General features: G+C 49.9%; 1 protein-coding gene across 1 annotated transcript in view; it reads right to left on the bottom strand.

The window, feature by feature from the left end:
- MYO15A (myosin XVA) overlaps window positions 1-22,510 on the bottom strand; it is a 1,426,381-nt gene that overhangs the window by 940,276 nt on the left and 463,595 nt on the right. Inside the window, exon 25 of the mRNA XM_078662701.1 lies at window positions 20,744-20,825. Within this exon, the coding sequence (XP_078518827.1) occupies window positions 20,744-20,825 (82 nt within the window). The remainder of the gene's footprint in view (window positions 1-20,743; window positions 20,826-22,510) is intronic.

Raw genomic sequence — 22,510 nt, forward strand, 5'->3', positions numbered from 1 at the left:
GCCAATCCAACGGCTGAACATATTTAGGGAGCAGTCTGGGAGCGGGAGGGACTCGTCCTGTGTAAGGTTACCTAGGATTGAAGCATAGGCTGCACCTCAACCAATCCTACAGCGCTGGGTACTATTCCGAATGCTGATTGGCTGCAGACTCCGCACGTGTCTGTGCGGGGTATAAACACACTGTCCGAGCAGGCTCAGCGGTTAGCCGGTGAAGTAGATTGAAGGGGGTGGAATACAGCTGGCTTTACTTCAATTTTTTAAAGTCACGGACGTTAAGTGTGTGTCCGTGATGTCCCGTCGGGGTCTTGCTGGCATCTATGAACCGGGATGGGAGGGAGGTAGGGCGGCGGTTTCCGCAGTGCAGCTGAGCTTGTTAGTTGGGAATAGGTGGTGATCCAGGGTGGTGAGAATAAGTTATCTGGTTAGATCCGTGTCACGTGTAAAGGTGGAGAAGCTAACGAATTGGAAGAGAGAGAGCCAGTCAAAGCAAACCCTAGTGTTGATCTTGGCTCGAAGCGCCCGTGCATCAGCCGGGCCATGACAACATGTGACATGTTGATCGTGTAACAAGCATAATGTAAAAATATAACCTCGCTTCCAAATACAAACAAGTCAGGTCCCGGGCCGCGCTGTGATTGGCTGACGTCACGGGGGTTTCCCGGCCGGCAGCCAATCACAGCGCGGCCCGGGAATGACGTCACGGGGGTGTCCCGGGCCGGCAGCCAATCGCAGCGCGGCCCGGGACAAAGGGGCGGGGCTTAAAAAAAGCACCAGAAACGCCCCCGAATCGCGTTTTCGAGAGAAAACGCGATTGACAGCCTCTGCCTCCCAATGGCTAGCCTCCATTTATGGAGCTAGCCAATTGGAAACAGAGGCTGTCCTAACCTCACTATTAGAAACAACAGATTTCGATCTGGGAGTGGCTTCGCCCCTCGCCAGGTTACGAAACCTAAAAATATAGCTTTGCTTGTCTATTTAGCGCTTCCAAGGTCTGGATTACCCTCATATGACCAGACACAAAACGAAAGACCCAGGAACAAGTCTAAATGTCCAAAGAAAGTCATGGATGCACCAGTGCTGCCACATATGCCCAGTCACAGTAGGAAAGCACTGCAAAAGTACAAAATTCACAATTACCTTTATATGGCAGGCTTATACCTCCGGTTGCGCGAATCTTGCAAGTGTTTTCTAATAGACAGAAGAGCTGGGGTTCAGGGTCCTCCCAGTAGGATCAATAATGGGGAAAGTTCTATGGCAAGGTTTAAAACATTGGATAGTTCTGCGATCACCAATTACCAATATCATGCCAGTCTAGGGCAAGACCATGTCATATAAAAAAAAATCAGCTAGCACATGGGAGCAGCGAAAGCATGTAGGGCTGGCAAGTCAGTCTTGCTTTGTACAGCCTGTCAGGTGAGAGGCATGCGGTATGTAGATGGTATGTTTGCACCAAACGGAGTCTTGATGACATGATGAGCACTTTAGGGGCCATCAGAGCACCCTGCCAAACTGCATCATCTAGGGGTCCATGCCAACCCGCCCAACAGACTCTAAGGGCCGTCAATGTGTCCAGGGCATTAATGATCAATGTGGGATACATTTTGGAAATCCCCCCCCTTTGACTAATCCTCCCATCATGATCTTCACCTGAACTCCAGGATCAAAGCTCCAGGGGGAACATGTACCCACAGTGCATATCGCAATGGCAAATATTTATGGAATTGCCTCCCGGACAGAGAGTAAGTCTGCTGAGGCTCCGGAAAGGAAGACAGGTGGTTGCCTTTCCAAACATCCCCCATAAGCGTAATGCAGATAGCATCACATCAACCAAACCCTTTCAGTGTTGCTACCTCTGTCAGCCATGAACCATGTAATAGGGGGGGTTTGTTGAGTGAGATTGGACCACCACCCTGTGTGTCGATGGGCCGCACTCCACCCACTAAATACTAACCAGGTCACCTCTGCGAGTGTGGTAGGAACCATGTCACCGTAAAGCATTGCCGGGATTCGGGGGAAACCTAGTGTATTAAGCTCCATACTGCTAGCTGGGTCAGACCAGGTTAGTCATGCCTAGGCTGCCATCATAAGGGGCGCATTGGATGCTCCCAAACGGCAATTGTGGTCTGGAGTTGTGCCACAGAAGGGCGATTACCACTGAATTAATCTCCTGAAACCAATGGCGGGGAAACGCTTGCAGAAAATTTTGCAGGAGAAAAAAGAATTGAGGCAGTATTATCATCTTATGCAAGGCTATTCTCCAGCAGCGAATTGGGATAGTCATTTGCCAGTCTATGCAGTCCCATGACCGAGCCAAAGGGACCAGCACCAATTTGGCGGGATTGATGGTTAGTCCAGAGGCCTAACATGCAAAAAGTTACAGCAGCTGTAGGCATCAAGGGCCACAGGCAGTCAGGCTTGCCAAATATAGAAGAACATCGTCCGCATAACAATGCGGTCTTTGTGTACCACAACCCACTCCCATCCCTGTATTTGTGTGTCACAGCGTATAAGTCTTGTGAGGGTTTCAATAGCTAGCGCAAAAAGGAGGGGGTATAAGGAACAACCTTGATGGGTAACTCTTCGTCTGGAGAACTCCGTGCAGACCACCCAGTTGATTCCTACTCTGGCCGACGGATTGGAGTTAAGAACTTGGACCAGACCTCGGAATCGTGGTCCGAACCCCGCCCTCTCAAGCACTCTAGCCAGACACCCCCAGTCTATGGCATTGAATGCTTTCTCAAAATCAATCAATAGCAATGCTAACTGGGGTGATAAGTGATGACGATGCGCAAGTGCTACATGGAGGTGTCTCAAACAGTGTTACGTACTTCTGGCTGACATAAAACCACATTGGTCTGGGTAGATTAGGTCTAAAAAGTCAAAAAAATCTCCCTTTGGGATCTCAATAAACCACAACTATGTTTCTGCAACAATTAATTCAAACATTCACCACAAGGATTTCATACATAATTCAGTAATGACCCCAAAACTAATCAAGTCAAATACCACTCTATCATTTGTGTACAGGATTTGTACATTTTATATATTGCCTCAGATGTAATGTGTTAAGATTTGGTATTAAAGATCTGAACAACTCAATATTTTTGTGGTATTTGACTTGATTAGTTTTGGGGTCGTTATGGCGCATCAGAGCATCCTGACAATCTGAATCGTCTAGGGGTCCAAGCCAACCCTCCCAAAGGATTCTAGGGACCATCAATGTGTCCGAGGCATTAATGATCAGTGTGCGATACATTTTAGATATCCCCCCTTTGCCTAATGCTCCCATCATGATCTTCAGCTCTATTGGCTGAACTCCGGAATCGAAGCGCCAGGGGGTACATGTACCCGCAGTGCATGTCACAATTGCAAATATTTATGTAATTGCCTTCTGGACAGAGAATATTCCTGCTGAAGCTCCTGAAAGGAAGACATGTGGTTGCCTTTCCAAACATCCCCCATGAGTATAATGCTGATGGCATCCCACCGACTAAACCCTTCCTGTGTCGCCACCTCTCTCAGCCATGTGCCATGCCACAGGGGGGTTTGTTGAGTAATCTTGGACCACCACCCTCTGTGTTGATGGGCCGCCCTCCACCCACTAAATACCAACCGGGTCACCTCTGGGAGTGTGGTGGGTACTGTGTTGCCGTAAAGTATTGCCAGGATTCAGGGGAAAAACAGTGTATTACTTTCCATCCTGTAAGCTGGGTCAGACCACCCGCCATTAAGTCAATGGTTAATAACCAAGAGGTGTGATGCCAGGTAGTACAGCTGCAGGTTAGTCATGCCTAGGCCACCGTCATAAGGGGAACATTGGTAGATCCCCAATGCCATTTGCGGTCTGGAGTTGTGCCATAGCAAGGCAATTGCCACTGAATTAATCTCCCAAAATCAATGGCTTGGAATCGTGTGCTGGAAGTGTTGCAGGAGAAAAAGTAAACACAGCAGTATTATCATCTTATACAACACTATTCTCCTCATGACATTCAACAGGAGCGTAGCCACTTTCTCAGGTCTTCCTTGATCTTGCGAGTAAGAGGGGTGATGTTAAGGGACCACATCAATGCGGGATCCAGGGCCACCTGGATACCCAGAAAACAAAAACTGAGGCTGTGCATTGGGATAGACGTTTACCAGTCTATGCAGTAACGTTAGGGAACTAAAGGGACCAGTACCAATTTGGTGGGATTGACGGTTAGTCCAGAGGATTCCGCAAAAAGTTGCAGTAGCTGTAGGCATCAAGGGCCACTGGCAGTCAGGCTTGCCAAATATAGAAGAACGTTGTCCGCATAAAGAACAATGCTGTCTTCGTGTCTCACAGCCCACTCCCATCCCTGTATTTGTGCGTCACAGCGTATAAGCCTCGCGGGGGCTTCAATAGCTAGCAAAAAAAGGAGGGGGGATAAGAGACAACCTTGACAGGTTTCTCGTCGTATGTGAAACTGAGCGGACACCACCCAGTTGATCTAGCTGTCAGATTGGAGTAAAGAACTTGGACCAGTCCTCGGAATTGTGGTCTGAACCCCGCCCTCTCAAACACTCTAGCCAGATACCCCTGGCTATGCTATTAAACACTTTCTCAAAATCTACCCATAGCAATGCTAATTGGGGTGATAAGTGATGACGATGTGCAAGCGCCACATAGCGGTGTCTCAAACAGCGTTCCGTGCTCCTGGCTGGCATAAAACCGCATTAGTCTGGGTGGATTAGGGATAAAAAGTAAAACAAAATCTCCCTTTGGGACCTCAATAAACCACAACTAGGTTTCTTCAAAAATTCATATAAACATTCACCACAAGGATCTCATACATAATTCAGTAATTACCCCCAAACTAATCAAGTCAAATACCACTCTTTCTACCACTATTTGGTGGTGGCTTACTATTTGGCATCGGCTCACTTTTTGGTTTTGGCTCACTATTTTGCAGCGGAGCACCATTTGGCGGAGGCTCAATATTTAACAGAGGTTCACTATTTAGAAGCGGCTCACTATTTGGTGGCAGCGGCTCACTATTTGGTGGTAGCTCACTATTTGGCAGCTCACTATTTGGCATCAGATTACTATTTGGCAGCAGTTCAGTATTTGGCAGTGGCTCACTATTTGGCAGCAGCTCACTATTTAGCAGCTCACTATTTGGTAGTGGCTCACTATTTAGCAATTTACTATTTGGCGACGGCTCAATATTTGGTGATGGCTCACTATTTGGCTGCGGCTCACTATTGGGCAGTGGCTCAGTATTTGGCAGCGGGTAACTATTTAGCAGTGGCTCAGTATTTAGCAATTTACTATTTGGCGACGGCTCACTCACTATTTGGCAATAGCTCACTATTTGGTAGCGGCTCACTATTTGGCAGCTCACTTTTGGTAACGGCTCAATATTTGGCGTGGTTCATTATTTGGCAGTAGCTCACTATTTGGCAGCAGCTAACTATTTTGAAGTAGCTCACTGTTTAGCGGCGGCTAACTATTTGGTACAGCTCACTATTTGGCAGTGGCTAATTTTGGCAGTGTTCTTATCCTAAATTGTTTTTCATATATTGTAAAAGGAATTGAGATGCATCATTACCCTTATATTTAATACAGAAATCAAAGCAATTGTATCAACCAACAGAACCAACTGTTTTCTATATTATTTCCTATTCGATGTTTAGCTACAACAAGAGAGTGTCCATGTGATGAATGTTTAATCTTGGATCACTTCATCTCCTCCAGATTTTTAAGTGGGTCAAAGCTATAGACATGGTTATCATATGCTTTAGGAGGTGGTAGCTCCTAGGCATTCAGATACATTGTGTATCACCACTGTTATGGTGAAAAGAAGCTTCAAAATTATGATAATGTTGATGCCAATGGACTTATGTGATCTATCTGATCTTTAAAACAAAGAAGGATGCCCTCACATTTTGGAATATGACAAAGGCTTCACAAATTTCAGATGGCGATATAGGGAACTTTCAGTATTATAATACACTCAGACCTGAAAGGGATGGTGTAAGAACTGGGACCACCAGTTCTCCGGGGGGTAGCTTGGCTCGAGCAGGAAGGCGGCCAGGGGCTTACGTGTAAAGCAGCTACTCAACACACGCAGCCAATGAGCCACGAAGTGGGCGCAATAATGGAGACCACACCAGTAGTTGTGTTTGAAAATCAAGATCTTTTATGTAGGCTTTAGATCAAAGCAAATAATGCATTAGCAAATCATCAGCATTACTTTAAAATACCACATTAAAACATTTCATGAACGCCTTTCAAAATGCATTTCCTATAAGTTGGTAAAACATTTCATTAAGTGCTTTCAGTGTAGCAGAAAACTCCAAAGAACACAGCCTGTCGCGTTAAACTATTCAGCAGGCTGGAAGGTAGGTTCATAAACCATGGATTAACCTGTAGGAAGCAATCATAAGCATTTCCTCTTGTAAATATCAACAGTATTGCGACCAAAATCAGATCATCAGAGTAACATTAGAATGAATCAATAAGTACCACAATCCGGCCCCATCGGGAACTGTAGAAGCCCGCCCCTGCAAGAAATTCAGTACTGTGAAAAAGATCACCATTCCATTAGCAGGCTTGTAAATATTGGCGTAAACATGAGCACTACAGGCCGGAAACTGGCATACAGAACAATGCCGTGGGGTAAGTGTCTGTCCCCAAGCCTCCCAATTCTCGAGGCACATTAAGGGGGGGCCAACGGGGCCCAGTCTCAGTTCACCCCGGGGGAGGGGCGACCTCGGGCCTTACCCGGCCTACCGCCCTCCTCCCCGGGGGTTACCTTGTGTTCTTCGGCCTGATCAGGGCCCTTGCGGAGGTGCTGCGGCAGGCGAGAGGGGCTCCGGCCCTCCCGTGGCCTCACTCGGCCCGGCGCAGGGAAAGCGGACAGCTGTGGGGCACCGGCGCTCGGGGCGGCCGGTCGGAGGGGGGCGACAGGGCTCCACGGCCCCCTACGCGAAGAGTCGGCGCTTCCCCGGGTGCCGGGCCTCGATGCAGAAGGCTCGATCTGGGCAGCCAATGGCTGCGCGGCTTGGCGGGGGGCGTGGCCAATGACGAGGCCGGAGTCCCCCGTCACGTGCTGCAGGCAGGGGGAGGCTTCAGGCCTAGTGCGGCCTGGTGTACTCGATGCGGCGGCCCTCTCCTGGCATACGGGGGCCGCCGAGGAGGTTCGATGACGGCGCAGGGCCCGCCGGGGCACCGGGGCACAGAGAGGCAGGGTGACTTCGGCCCAGCGCGGCCTGTGGAGGATTCCGGCGGCCCTCTCCTGGCACACGGGGGCCGCCGAGGGGGATGCAATACTGGCGCTAACGCCGCGGCCACCAGAGGGGACTTCTAGGCGCTACAGGAGGGCGCCAACGGCTCCGGGCCGCAGCGGTGAGTCACCCCAGGCCAGCGCGCTCAGTTCGCAAAGCGCTAGGGGGCAGTTTCAGTCAGCGCTCACGCGGGGGCTTCAGCGTGAGGGCAGTCAAGCGCTTGAGGGGTACTTTTACAGCAGGACTTGGCAGGCAGTCTCTGACACAGCGCTTGAGAGTGAGGGGGTCAGGCTACAGCGCTGATGAAGAATTCCAGTCAGGAATGCCACTTGCTCAGTCAGAACAGCGCTGGGGCACCAAGGGAGCAGATTATAGCGCTTTCCACACAGCTTGGCAAGGACTGCAGGCAGGATGGGTGGCAAAGCAGTTCAGTCAGGGGAGACCAGTGGGGCAAGGAGGGCCCACTGCAGGCAGGGGGCTGCGCAGGGCAGCACAGTCCAGTACCTGGTCGATCCCCCAGCAGTCTCTGCTCACAGGAAAGTATTCTTCATGGCGCTTGGATGGTTCTGCGCCCTTAGATGTTTGTTTATTGAAGTGGGGGAGGGGGTTTTGAGTTGAAGGCTTGATGAGTTTTTCCTCAGTCACTGCAGATGGACCCTGGGGTTCCCTACCGCTGGGCCAGATCAGGGGGCTAGTCTAGGACACCTCACCCATTAAGAGGCAGCACCTAAATCCTGTCACTCCCAGTAGCATAGGTTCCTAACTAGGCCCTCCCGCCTAAAACTCCTGCGTGGGTTCCCCAGGTCAGTGATGCCCCAACTGACTAGAAAAAGTTCCCTCCCTTGCTTAAGTATGCCCAGGTCGGGTGACCACTCTCTAAGACGGCAAAAATCAGCTCCGCCTTTCTTCTGGAAGGTTCCAGGAGCTTCTCCACTCTACCTATGGACAGGGGAGGGGTGGCTGGCATTGCAACATTGCATGGGGATCCAGCCTGCTCCTGGTAACTAGGGTGCTACACTAAAAAGACCACGCTGCAGTAGCAGGGGCCAGTGGCAGCCATGTTTGAAGTAGAGAGCACCTGCACCCTAACATGGATTAGCCATAAAAAAGGTGCCCGAAGACCTAAGGGCCAACAAAAAGATGGTGGGAAAAATGAGGCAAGGGCAAGAAAAACACAGGGAAAGACCACCCTAGGGCTGACAGGTCTAACATGCGTCCCTCCCAGCCAAAAGAGGGGAGAACTACCCAACCTCTAGGGAGTTCTCGTCGCTAAGGCGCAAAAACCGGGAGAGACCGTCAGCATTGGCGTGGTCAGCTCTGGGCCGATGTTCCACCCTAAAGTCCATCCCCTGTAGGGAAATGGACCACCTTAGCAACTTGGGATTTTTGCCTCTCATTTGCATGAGCCAGCGAAGGGGTCGGTGGTCGGTTTGAACCAGGAAGTGAGAGCCAAAAAGATATGGCCTCAACTTCTTCAAAGCCCAGACCGCAGCGAAGGCTTCTCGCTCGATGGTACTCCATCGCTGTTCCCGAGGGAGGAGTCTTCTAGAGATGAAGGCCACAGGTTGGTCTTGGCCATCATCGTTGAGTTGCGACAGCACGGCACCTACGCCATCCTCTGAGGCATCTGTCTGCACGATGAATTCTTTTTGGAAGTCCGGAGTGGCCATCACCGGAGCGGTGCACATCGCGCGCCTCAGTGTTTCAAATGCCTCCTGGCAAGCAGCCGTCCAGATCACCTTGCGTGGCTGCTTTTTGGACGTCAACTCGGTCAAGGGGGCCACGATGGTGCCATATCCCTTGACGAACCTGCGGTAATAGCCAGTGAGGCCGAGGAAAGCTCGGACCTCAGTCTGAGTTTTGGGGGGCTCCCAGGCCATGATGGTCTCAATTTTGGCCTGGAGGGGCTGCACCTTACCTCCGCCCACCAAGTGTCCCAGGTACACGACAGATCCCTGTCCAATCTGGCACTTGCTAGCCTTGATGGTCAAGCCAGCACGTTGTAACGCCCGCAGCACCTCCTGGAGATGCTGCAGATGGTCCTCCCAGGTGCTACTGAAGACAGCTATGTCATCCAGGTACGCCGCTGAGAAGGACTCCAGGCCAGATAACATCTGGTTCACCAACCACTGGAAGGTGGCCGGAGTATTCTTGAGCCCGAAGGGCATCACTCGAAATTGGAAGTGGCCCTCGGGGGTTGAGAACGCTGTCTTCTCCTTTGCTCCATCGGCCATGGCATTCTGCCAGTACCCTGATGTCAAGTCGATGGTGCTAAGGTACTTGGCTGCTCCCAGCCGGTCAATCAGCTCGTCTGCCCGTGGTATCGGGTGAGCATCTGTCTTGGTGACAGAATTCAACCCCCGATAGTCCACACAGAACCGAAGTTCTGGTGTGGTGCCCGGTGGAGCCGCTTTCGGCACCAGCACGACCGGACTAGCCCACGGGCTGCTGGAGGGTTCGATCACTCCCAGCTCCAGCATCTTGGTCACCTCACCCTGGATGCTGTTCTTTACTTTATCGGACAGCCGATAAGACTTGGTTTTCACTGGCGGACTGTCCTCTGTGTCCACATCATGGGTACACAGATGTGTAATTCCAGGCGTGAGGGAGAACAACGAGGCGTGCTGCGCCAATACCTGGCGGCAGTCCCTCTGTTGTTCTGGGGTCAAGGATGGGGAGAGGACAATTCCCTCCACTGAACCATCCTTCTCCTGAGCCGCTAGAAGGTCAGAAAGAGGCTCACTTTCCTCCTCCTCGCTCCCATCCGTCAGCATGAGGAGAGCAAGCTTCGATCGCTCATGATGAGGCTTCAGGCGGTTGACGTGGAGCACCCGGTGGGGCTGTCGGGGGGTCTTCAAGTCAACGACATAGGTGGTCTGGCCTCGACGCTCCACAATCTCGTACGGACCAGTCCACCGGTCCTGGAGGGCATCAAGCTCCCCAGGCTCCATGACCCACACCTTCTGTCCAGCGTCCAAATCTACCGTCCGAGCGTTGCGGTCATACCACTCCTTCATGACGGCTTGGCTAGCCTCTAAGTTGTCTGAGGCTTCCTTCCACAGCTTGGCCATCTGGCTGCGGAATGCCAGCATGTAGCTGACAACATCACGGGGAAGCTTCTTCGAAGTCTTCTCCCACCCCTCTTTGACCAGGCTCAGGGGTCCCCTAACGGGATGGCCATAGAGCCGTTCGAAGGGGCTGAACCCGACTCCCTTCTGGGGTACCTCGCGGTACGAGAACAGCAAGCAAGGGAGGAGGATGTCCCATTTCCGCCTCAAGTCTTCTGGCAGGCTCCGGATCATCCCCTTCAAGGTCTTGTTGAAGCGCTCTACGAGCCCGTTAGTCTGGGGGTGGTAAGGAGTGGAGAACCGATAGGTCACTCCACACTCCTTCCACATGGCCTGCATGTAGGCCGACATGAAATTTGTGCCCCTGTCCGACACCACGACCTTGGGGAATCCCACTCGGGTAAATATCCCCATCAGGGCCCGCGCCACCACAGGTGCAGTAACGGTCCTCAGAGGGAGGGCCTCCGGGTACCGAGTGGCGTGGTCCACCAACACCAGAATGAACCGATGTCCCGCAGAGGTCGGAGGGTCCAACGGCCCAACGATGTCAATACCGACCCTCTCGAAAGGGGTCCCGACCACCGGGAGTGGTTCCAATGGGGCCTTCACTTTGGTCCCCGTCTTGCCACTGGCCTGGCAAGTCTTGCAGTCTTGCAATAGGTGTCAGAGGCAACTCTCATCCTGGGCCAATAAAAATGTGGGACTAGCCTAGCAAAGGTCTTGTCCTGGCCCAGGTGTCCGGCTAAGGGTATCTCATGCGCCAGTTCCATCAAAAAGGCTCGGTAGCACTGGGGGACCACTAAGGCCCTCGAAGATCCATGCACCGGAACCCTTGGCTCACTGTACAGGAGGCCATCCTCCCAATACACGTGATAGCTGCCAGTCTCTTGGTTGACCGCTTGGGCTTCGGCCTGTCGCCGCATGCCTTCAAGCGTGGGGCACTCCTTCTGCGCCCGACAGAATTCCTCCCGGGTAGGACCTCCTTCCACATGCCACTCGGCAAGGGTCGGCAAGTCCCCCACGGGAACGACATCAACCTCCACGGACTCCGGGGTTACCTCCACGGGCTCCCCATCCATCACATGGGGTGTGTCCTCCACAACACTCTCCTCTGGACCGGCACTGGGTTGGGCCATTGTTTCAGGCTCCAACCCGGGTTGAGCTTCTTGCCGGGCAGCCATGGACTGCGTGACTACGCAAGTCCACCCTGGTAATCCAAGCATCTCAGTGTGGGCCTTAAACTCCACTTCCTTCCAGGCGGTATGTTCGAGGTCATTACCGAGCAGACAGTCCACAGGCAAGGCAGGGCTGATCGCAACTCTCAACGGGCCTGACACTCCTCCCCACTCAAAGGGAACTTGAGCCACCGGATAGTAGCTCATACTGCCGTCAGCCAACACGGCCGGATGGTACACATCAGGAACAACCTGCTCAGGGGACACCAGCCGCCTCACTACGGTGGTCATGCTGGCTCCTGTGTCCCTCAGAGCCTCCACCTCCTCCCCATTAACCTTCACCCTCTGCTGGTACTTAGCAGTATTCGATGGTAAGGGCGTCACTGGGACCATCTCTCTATCCCCAAGTGAAACCAGGGTCAGGCCTGTCCACTCCCCTTCCCTATCTAGGGGCAGCTCCAACCCAAGCGCTACACTAGCCACCCCGAGACTCTTGCCACCAATGGGGGCTGGGGGTCATTTGCGACACTGGGCATCTCCCTTGTAGTGTCCGACCTCTCCGCACTCATAGCACCGGACCACTTTTGGCTGCTGACTCTTGTCAGGGTAAGTGGGTTTTGGGGAACGGTTCTGAGGTGGTGTACCTACTCCTTTCCCAAACTGTCTAGTTTGTGGGCCTCGTGAGAACTCCATTCTTTTATCTCCACCCTCTTTCTTCTGAGGGGCGCCCTGTCTGTCTTTCGGGCCATCTCCCCCGGGGCCCTTGTGTGACACCCGGGTGCTGACCCAAGTATCCGCCTCCTCCGCAAGCTCACGGGGATCAGTAAGCTTGTGGTCCACCAGATGTTGGCGCAACTCAGGAAAACACTTATCCAAGAGGTGCTCTCTCAAAAAAAGGCTATACAGACCCTCAAAATCACGCACCTCGCTGCCACGCACCCAACCATCCAGAGCCTTACGGGCATACTAAAAAAAATCCACCCAATTCTGCGTGGACAGTTTATGGCTGCCACGAAACCTCTGGCGATACCTTTCAGGGTTGAGGCCAAAATGTTTGATAAGCGCCTCCTTCATGGGGGAATACCTAAACTGGTCTGCCTTATCCAAATACAGGAGTGAGTCCCTGACATCAGGAGGTATATACCGGTACAAACCACCTCCCCAATGTTTCTCAGGCACCCCATGGGCAGTCAAGGCCACTTCATACGCCTCCAACCACCTGGCAATGTCATCCCCCTTGGTGTAGCTCGCTATCACCTCCTTAGGTAACCAGAATCTGGGCTCCTGATGAGCTCCTGGTCCGCTGCCACCATTAGGACTCCCTGGCGCACTCAACTGCAAAGCTTGCAGCTCCATTTCCTTGAGCTGAAGCTCGTGTGCCAACTTCCTTTCCTCCATAGCAAACTGCTTATCTTCCCTTTCTCTCTCCCTCTCGTGCTCTAACTTGGCAAGCTCCCACTTCAATCGCCTCTCCTCCCTCCTGTCCTCGTACTCCTGCGACGATACACTCCCCCTGGATACACTACTCCCTGCCCCGGAAGGTCTTCCTGGCAACACATTGTCTGACATGTCAATGGTGAGTAGGCCTGGGTCCTCGTGAGTGTCCGCCTCCCCGTGTGTGACCTGTTCCCCATCCTCTTCCTCCTCTTCTGGGTGGGCCCCTACCCATGCCCTTAAGGCGGTGCGGAGCTCTTCTTTTACAGCTCTCGCTCCCACAGGCACCCCCATCCCCTGACAAAACTCCCTTAACTGCACTACAGTGTACCTATCAAGGTCAGCCAGCTGGAACTCCATTTTGTCAGGTGGGGACCCAGATAACCTGAAAGAAAGATTCTAGGACGTAGGCAACAATGCTGGGTCAACACAGGTTCCTACACACTTTGCAGCAGGCTAGACAGTGGTGGGCAATTGGGTTAGCTTGTAGCACGATAGGTGTCCAATTAATTGCAGCGCACTCTGTCCCACTGGAGGGTGTTAGGTAGCTGCAGGTCCTGAATCCCACCGCTCGCCACCAATGTAAGAACTGGGACCACCAGTTCTCCGGGGGGTAGCTTGGCTCGAGCAGGAAGGCGGCCAGGGGCTTACGTGTAAAGCAGCTACTCAACACATGCATCCAATGAGACACGAAGTGGGCGCAATAATGGAGACCACACCAGTAGTTGTGTTTGAAAATCAAGATCTTTTATGTAGGCTTTAGATCAAAGCAAATAATGCATTAGCAAATCATCAGCATTATTTGAAAATACCACATTAAAACATTTCATGAACGCCTTTCAAAATGCATTTCCTATAAGTTGGTAAAACATTTCATTAAGTGCTTTCAGTGTAGCAGAAAACTCCAAAGAACACAGCCTGTCGCGTTAAACTATTCAGAAGGCTGGAAGGTAGTTTCATAAACCATGGATTAACCTGTAGGAAGCAATCATAAGCATTTCCTCTTGTAAATATCAACAGTCTTGCGACCAAAATCAGATCATCAGAGTAACATTAGAATGAATCAATAAGTACCACAATCCGGCCCCATCGGGAACTGTAGAAGCCCGCCCCTGCAAGAAATTCAGTACCGTGAAAAAGATCACCATTCCATTAGCAGGCTTGTAAATATTGGCGTAAACATGAGCACTACAGGCCGGAAACTGGCATACAGAACAATGCCGTGGGGTAAGTGTCTGTCCCCAAGCCTCCCAATTCTCGAGGCACATTAAGGGGGGGCCAACGGGGCCCAGTCTCAGTTCACCCCGGGGGAGGGGCGACCTCGAGCCTTACCCGGCCTACCGCCCTCCTCCCCGGGGGTTACCTTGTGTTCTTCGGCCTGATCAGGGCCCTTGCGGAGGTGCTGCGGCAGGCGAGAGGGGCTCCGGCCCTCCCGTGGCCTCACTCGGCCCGGCGCAGGGAAAGCGGACAGCTGTGGGGCACCGGCGCTTGGGGCGGCCGGTCGGAGGGGGGCTCCAGCGCTCCACGGCCCCCTCCGCGAAGAGTCGGCGCTTCCCCGGGTGCCGGGCCTCGATGCAGAAGGCTCGATCTGGGCAGCCAATGGCTGCGCGGCTTGGCGGGGGGTGTGGCCAATGACGAGGCCGGAGTCCCCCGTCACGTGCTGCATGCAGGGGGAGGCTTCAGGCCTAGTGCGGCCTGTTGTACTCGATGCGGCGGCCCTCTCCTGGCATACGGGGGCCGCCGAGGAGGTTCGATGACGGCGCAGGGCCCGCCGGGGCACCGGGGCACAGAGAGGCAGGGTGACTTCGGCCCAGCGCGGCCTGTGAAGGATTCCGGCGGCCCTCTCCTGGCACACGGGGGCCGCCGAGGGGGATGCAATACTGGCGCTAACGCCGCGGCCACCAGAGGGGACTTCTAGGCACTACAGGACGGCGCCAACGGCTCCGGGCCGCAGCGGTGAGTCACCCCAGGCCAGCGCGCTCAGTTCCCAAAGCGCTAGGGGGCAGTTTCAGTCAGCGCTCACGTGGGGGCTTCAGCGTGAGGGCAGTCAAGCGCTTGAGAGGGTACTTTTACAGCAGGACTTGACAGGCAGGCAGTCTCTGACACAGCGCTTGAGAGTGAGGGGGTCAGGCTACAGCGCTGATGAAGAATTCCAGTCAGGAATGCCACTTGCTCAGTCAGAACAGCGCTGGGGCACCAAGGGAGCAGATTATAGCGCTTTCCACACAGCTTGGCAAGGACTGCAGGCAGGATGGGTGGCAAAGCAGTTCAGTCAGGGGGAGACCAGTGGGGCAAGGAGGGCCCACTGCAGGCAGGGGGGTGCGCAGGGCAGCACAGTCCAGTACCTGGTCGATCCCCCAGCAGTCTCTGCTCCCAGGAAAGTATTCTTCATGGCGCTTGGATGGTTCTGCGCCCTTAGATGTTTGTTTCTTGAAGTGGGAGGGGGGGGGGGGGTTGAGTTGAAGGCTTGATGAGTTTTTCCTCAGTCACTGCAGATGGACCCTGGGGTTCCCTACCGCTGGGCCAGATCAGGGGGCTAGTCTAGGACACCTCACCCAGCTTAAGAGGCAGCACCTAAATCCTGTCACTCCCAGTAGCATAGGTTCCTAACTAGGCCCTCCCGCCTAAAACTCCTGCGTGGGTTCCCCAGGTCAGTGATGCCCCAACTGACTAGAAAAAGTTCCCTCCCTTGCTTAAGTATGCCCAGGTCAGGTGACCACTCTCTAAGGCGGCAAAAATCAGCTCCGCCTTTCTTCTGGAAGGTTCCAGGAGCTTCCCCACTCTACCTATGGACAGGGGAGGGGTGGCTGGCATTGCAAAATTGTATGGGGATCCAGCCTGCTCCTGGCAACTAGGGTGCTACACTAAAAAGACCACGCTGCAGTAGCAGGGGCCAGTGGCAGCCATGTTTGAAGTAGAGAGCACCTGCACCCTAACATGGATTAGCCATGAAAAAGGTGCCCGAAGACCTAAGGGCCAACAAAAAGATGGTGGGAAAAATGAGGCAAGGGCAAAAAAAAACACAGGGAAAGACCACCCTAGGGCTGACAGGTCTAACAGATGGACTGGAAGGTATGAAGAGGGGACTCACATTAATCTGAAGTCCTCGACTATAAGCCATCTGTCATAGCTTCTGAGTTCTGAAGTTGGAACTGGATAAAATAGTCCCTTTAAAATTATGTATGAAGCTGTAAAAGCTGTTATACAATATAAATTGTTTCATGTGTTTGACCGACCATCGATGCACTGACTGCTTATATATGTAGACAAATCTATGTTTCATATGTTAATTCAATCAACCAAGCATTGGATGACAAAGGGAGAAGCATTCATTTATAAACAACCCACGTTAGGACTACTTGTGATGCTTTACCAATATTTCATGTAAGTTATTGGCCCAGCCACAGGTGTGTGTTTCAGCCTTCTATAATCAAAAGGCCTTTGTTACAGTACCACTAAGAACACATGTATCACATTGGCTAAAAGTAAGCCAAATGGCATCCTAAGCATGCAAAGACAATTGTGCGCAGAAGTAAAATCTATAGGGTCTATTTATGAAGGCATTTTAGAGTGTTTAAAGTGGTACTTCTGTGGTACTCTTTAATTTACTCTTACATGCCATTGTGACTTAACCCACAATAACTCAAATGAGAATAAAATGGGAATATTCCTAAAATATTTACATACAAATAGTAAATACAGAATAGACTGTGTTCGCTTTAAACTTTTACCAATCGGGAGTTGGGTGTTTCGGGCAAATTCACAAAGGCATGTAAGAGTGTGCAAAATAGTACAGCCTGAATAAGTTGTGAGTTTAACATGGTAGATGGAGTGTAAGGTGGTGTTATAGAAGTTCAAGCACCCTGACCTCATAGAAACATCAAACAAAAGGTGAAAAAAGTAGAAGACTTGAGCTTCGCCATAATTAGCATTATGGAGTGGAAAAGTGCCACTGAGTCCCCGGGTGTCATTTAGTGCAGTGCCCTTTCCCTGTTCATAATGGCCCAAACCACTATAAAGACACCTCTCTACATTGGATAGACATTTGAAAGAGTTGCACAAACAACCATGCTTTGAGACGAGGAATGCCTCATATAGTTGAGCATGGAAAGTTAATTGACAAAATGTTATCTGTATAGCCACCAGTGTCACCTGTGCTTGGGACATAAATCAGGCTTGAAGACAATGAGAAAATAATTTTCCTTAATATATCGTAAAAGATACACCAGTATGTGGCAGAAGCTCAATGTGCGCCATTTAGCTCTGTGTCCTCTGACTTCACTACTCCTGCCAAAGATCAAACTGTGAGCTTTAAGTGGAGAATACCACACTATGGACAATGGAGCTTTATACTCCTGTCCAGAAGAATACATTCTAGCCGCACCTTTCTAAGATTTCAGACAGCTGTGTGAAGTTGACAGCTGCCATCCAGGGTTCAGTTTTAATGAGAACAAGAAGCAAGAATCGTCATCTGCCGCAGGGAGACGTCAACAGTGGCTGTTGTAGTTCAGCTCTCCAATAAGCTTTCTAGGATACGTCCTTCCCAACCCAAGCCACCAGTAATCAGCTTTCCCAGAGTATCAATGGAGGTTGACAGTAGTAATGAATGCAGATATTCACACTAAACAACATATAGCAAGCTTTATTAAGAACGCTCAACCAACATGACCATTTTAGCCTGAACTGCTCTCCCTTAAGGCAACAGCAGGCTCAGAGCCGGACTGGTCTATAGGACAATCTGGCAGTGCCGTATGGGCTGGTCTGACAGGCCAGCATGCGGGGGCCGTTTGAGTGCCTGTTGTATAGTCTGGTGGGCTAGTTTTTACTGTTGATTTCCATGATTTTGCCACAAACATTGCATGCAGCAAGCACGCATGCATGTGGCCTCCCATAACTTGCATTACACCTTACACTGCATGTCTTTACCAGTTGAAAACTGACCCGATGTGCAAATGTGGACCACTTTTTTAGCTTTCTGATTTGCTTTTGGTGTCCAGGCCTATTTTCTGGTCCAGTGCGCCCCTGGATTCACTACTGCACACAGATTCAAAGGGTTTGTGGTGCACTAAGTCCATACAGATTTAAGAACACTCCGAAGCACTAAATAGTTCTCATAGACGACAACGTACCCCGGCTCAAGTAAGATCCAAGAAGAGTTTGCTTGACTTAAAAAAATACTCAATAATAGGCTGCCACTGCCTAGTTGTGAGCTTAAACCCACATCCAGTGACAGGATCTTGTAATCCCTCGAGCCTTTAACTTTTATAAAACAATTTATGATGAGCAGACCTGCTCCAACTCAGGGTCAAGAATGCCTCACCCTCATTTGGCTGGGCAAATTTTCAAAAACTGCAATAATTGTCCTTGTTCACCCTCAAAACATTCGCACATAAACATAATTTTAGGTGCAATTCACACACTGTCCAGCTGTGTTAGTTTCTTTATTAATTGATAACACAATTATAATTGTAAAATATCGTATGTAAAAAGCATCCCCTGGTTATTCATAAAATTGCAAAACAATATACTACAAAACAACTTTTAAAAGACTTTTAAACAGACAAAAAGAAGCCATGAGAGCCTGATTTAGGTTCCTCTACACACTATGCCATTTCCTTTCCATGGACCCATACCACTTGGAGAATGGCGTGGCATGGCTTGTGTTCCTGACAGTAAGCCATCTGGACAGCTCCTATATGGAAAGTCATTCACTGAACAGTTTACGCTGTAAAAGGTAATTTACGTACTGGAGACACCGGATGAAAAGCAGCAAGACATGAAATGTCCCAATCACACATATTGAGGTTTGTCTCTGTTTAAGAGGAAGCGCTCTACACACAGGTCGGACTACGGGACTCAAGGCCGGACTGGCCGTAGCGGGCACCGGGCGTTTCCCCAGTGGGCCGCCAGGGTGGGGGCCGTTTTTGGGCCTCTGGGGGCCGTTTTTGTTACCAGGGTCGGCAATATCGGCCCCCTGTAACGAAATCTGCAGAAACCGGCCCCTTTCAAAATGCTCGGCCGCTCCCCCAGGGGGGCTGGCCAAGCAGTTTGCCAGGGCCAGTTTCGGTTCCCAGTCCAGCCCTGCCGGGACTAATGCCAGCAGAGAACAAACGAGCACTACACATACCAGTGGAGAAGTGTGGCTCAATGGTTAGAGCGGCAGACCCTGATGCAGAGGTCTAGCCCGGGACCAGGGTTCAAATTCCCCGCCTCGGCGGGTCTTGGGCTAAAAAAAAATTCCACGGACCTGATAATTCTCGCCTCGGTGCCTATTCCAATCATGGAGTCCCACTCTGCAACTCTGGGCAATAGCTTGCTTAATCTCCACAACGGCCCCCACAACGCTAAGGATGCCTGGCCTCCACCTTGGGGGTGCCCAGGAGTGGACACCTCACAGGGAAAGCCAGAATGGGTTCCACAGCGGTATTCGTACAAGCGCCTTGAGACCCTTGCGGGTGAGTAGTGCGCTATACAAGTATCAATTTACAATTTTTTTTTTTTTTACCACAGAGTTGATTTACAACGGGCGGTAATGGAAACTTCTTCCACTTGTAGAGGAAATGATCAACCCAGAAGAGGATTCACTGGGTCATTTCCTTCCCTTTGGGGGTGATGAGATGGAAAAAATCTCTCCTGTGCTTTCAGCTCTGCCTCCGGGGGCGGTGTTTGGCCAATAAGATTGAGGGAGTGTGAGCTTCAAATTTCCCAACAATCATGCTGGGATACCTTGTTAAAAACCAATAAATGAGAAGCAGGACATGAGGGGGGTTAAGGGACAGTGGAAAGAGAGAGGAGGGAGGATTGTGAGGGGCACTAAAATTACAATATTTTTCAAACTAAGCATATTTTTTTAAGGTCTTCAAAACAGAGACAAGAGAGAGATTGTGTGTGTAATTTTGTGAATGTGGGCATGTAAAAATGTGGAACATCCTTTACCACGAACCTTTTACAACGTGGTACCATTACCACGCAACTTTTATAACGCAATTCGTTACAACGAATTGCGCTGGGGGCGCTCTAGGATAGGGAATGGTTTAATTTACTATCCAACACCTTCCCTACTATCCACGGGGACTGGAGTTGGAATAGTAAATTAAACTATTCACTATCCAGCGCCCCCAACGCAAGTCGTTGTAACGACTTGCGTTGTAAAACCTGCGTTGTAACGGTACGCGTGGTAATACCACGCGTTGTACCGTCATACATCCTGTAAAAATACCAGGTGAAATCTGACAGACACTTCATCATACCCGACTGAAAGCACTTGTACCCAACTATTTACTACAGAATACACTTTTAGTGGGGTGTAACACCCCAGACACCCCTCCCTGAAGCTATGCTCTTCTCTGCCTCATTGCCTCTAAAGATGGCTGGCATTACCTGTCTACTGTACAATGTCCGCACACGCTCACTCTCACAGCCTTCATGAAGCACCAAAAGAATATCTCTACCAACTAAAACCTAGCTTCCCTTTCCACTTCTCTCGCACACACTCTTTCGTTGGCCCATTCACTCCATGTGGTTATCACCCTGTTGCATCTAGTTGGTTTGCCATTGCTTCAGTTGTTTTATGTAATGGAATTTAATTTGAGATAAAGCACCTAAAAGCCTCCGGGTACCAATGTACTAATAAAAACATTTAATAAATAAATACATACTATCCAGCAGTAAATCAGACCCTCACATAACGTAACAAAAGGTGCTCTATGTAAAAACAAAGACTTCATGTTCATGCATCTTAGATTATCCAGTCTCTTCATTGTCAGGCTGAAGAGTTCCTCACAGCTTAGACCCTGCAGAATAATAAACCACACTTACCTGCTGCCAGCACCAGGAGCCTTGAGAGATCTGCGGGGATTTCCAGGTGAGTGACGTTCACCACTTCCCTCTTTGTCAGCTCCTGCCAGCAGAAAAAGAGGCGTGTGGATAACAGCCAATGTGTTCTTTGCTGTCTGTACAAATACTGGTAGTTTTTAACAAAAAAAAGCCTTTTCAAATGTTAACAAAAGGCACAGTCTTTCAAAGGCTAATCAATATGTTTTGGATTCAGAATGTAGCCAGGTACAGAAGACATTGTTTCCTAAACAAATCTGCAACTATAGGTTTAACACCCTTGTACGGGTGCAGATTGGATGATGTTTTTATTAAGGTTGGAGAATTTCTTTTATAGTGAATGTCAACACATGTTTGCATGCACAAGTTGACACGGTGTGCAGTTGTGCGTTTAAAACGGTATGTTTTTGTGCATTTGCACTTTTTTTAATTATATTTCTCCATAAAGAAACCAAGTCTCCTCAAAAATAAAACTCTTCCCTTACACAAAACGATTTTTTTTAATGGTTTTATTGAAAAAAGAAACAGTGGCAGTTATGACAATAATCACACATTAATGTTACTTTCGATCATTAAAACTCAGGCAATTTAGCAATTCTCAAGGCAGCAGTTACTTATTACACTTCCCATTTGACTGATCAGGTCCATTTATGCACTGCATCGCTAGATCTCTTCATCTTCGTCATCAGAACTATCAATGTCATCCTCCGGCAGCAATTCGCATATACCCCCTCTGAAAGTATTCCAAGGTGCCCAGATTTTATTCCATTTACGCGGACTTCCCCTTGTTGCATATTCTGTACGCTCTGTTACCATAATCAGGTCCATATTCCTGCACCACAACGCTAGCGTGGGAGGGTCTGCCGTGCCCCATCTCTGACACAAAATGATTTTTGATGGCATTTCAACTATACAGAAATCCCACTATCGGTCACACAGAGGAAGGGGATTTGATCTTTGTCATGGGCAGGAGTAAATCTTCAACTAGTTCAATAGTGGGAAAGAGTTATGTAGACATTTGTGGAGAACCACATACTCACGGTTTGTGGGTGTTCTCAAACATTCCAGAGCACCTTTGCCTGGAATGTCCATTTCACATTCCAGGGAGAGTATTTGAGTGTAATGTTATGCGTTACAGGGTTACTATTAGTAACTCAATACCTATAAGAGAGCATATTTACATTTTGTGATAAAAAATTTATTTGCACTCATAAATCAAGTGTAAGTCGAGTGATAGCATCCAAAAGTGGGAGCGGGACTACGCCAGTTTCGACTTTGAAACCAAAAGGTAAAGGATCACTATTTGATTAATCACATGATTACTCGCCTATTTGAAAACTAAAAGTGAATGATTTACATATAGTAGATAGCCCTGATGAACCGATAAACGTGCCGACACGCGCCTTGGCCTTTTTGTTTATTAATGTTTTGGACTAAATAATTCTTTCTTGACTGTGAAAAAATGGATGTTGTCCCTCACTTATTTGCTTATTTAACAGTTTGAAATATTATACCAGATGAGCAAGTTGCCCAAAAAAATGTAAGATGTCGCGCATGCCAGTCTAATGGTTTAAGTTTGCCTAAATGCAATTTTAAGTAGTGGTTACAACTCAAATAGCTTTACAAATTTGGGCCACAATATGCACCAAGCACCATCAAGAGGCTGTTAAATAAATAAATAAATAAAACGATTAAATACACAAATACTTCTCAGTTAGGCAAGAGAAAATGGTTTGTGGCTTTTAGTGCCAT

This window comes from Lissotriton helveticus, chromosome 10 (assembly GCF_964261635.1).
Source record: "Lissotriton helveticus chromosome 10, aLisHel1.1, whole genome shotgun sequence".
NCBI lineage: Eukaryota > Metazoa > Chordata > Amphibia > Caudata > Salamandridae > Lissotriton > Lissotriton helveticus.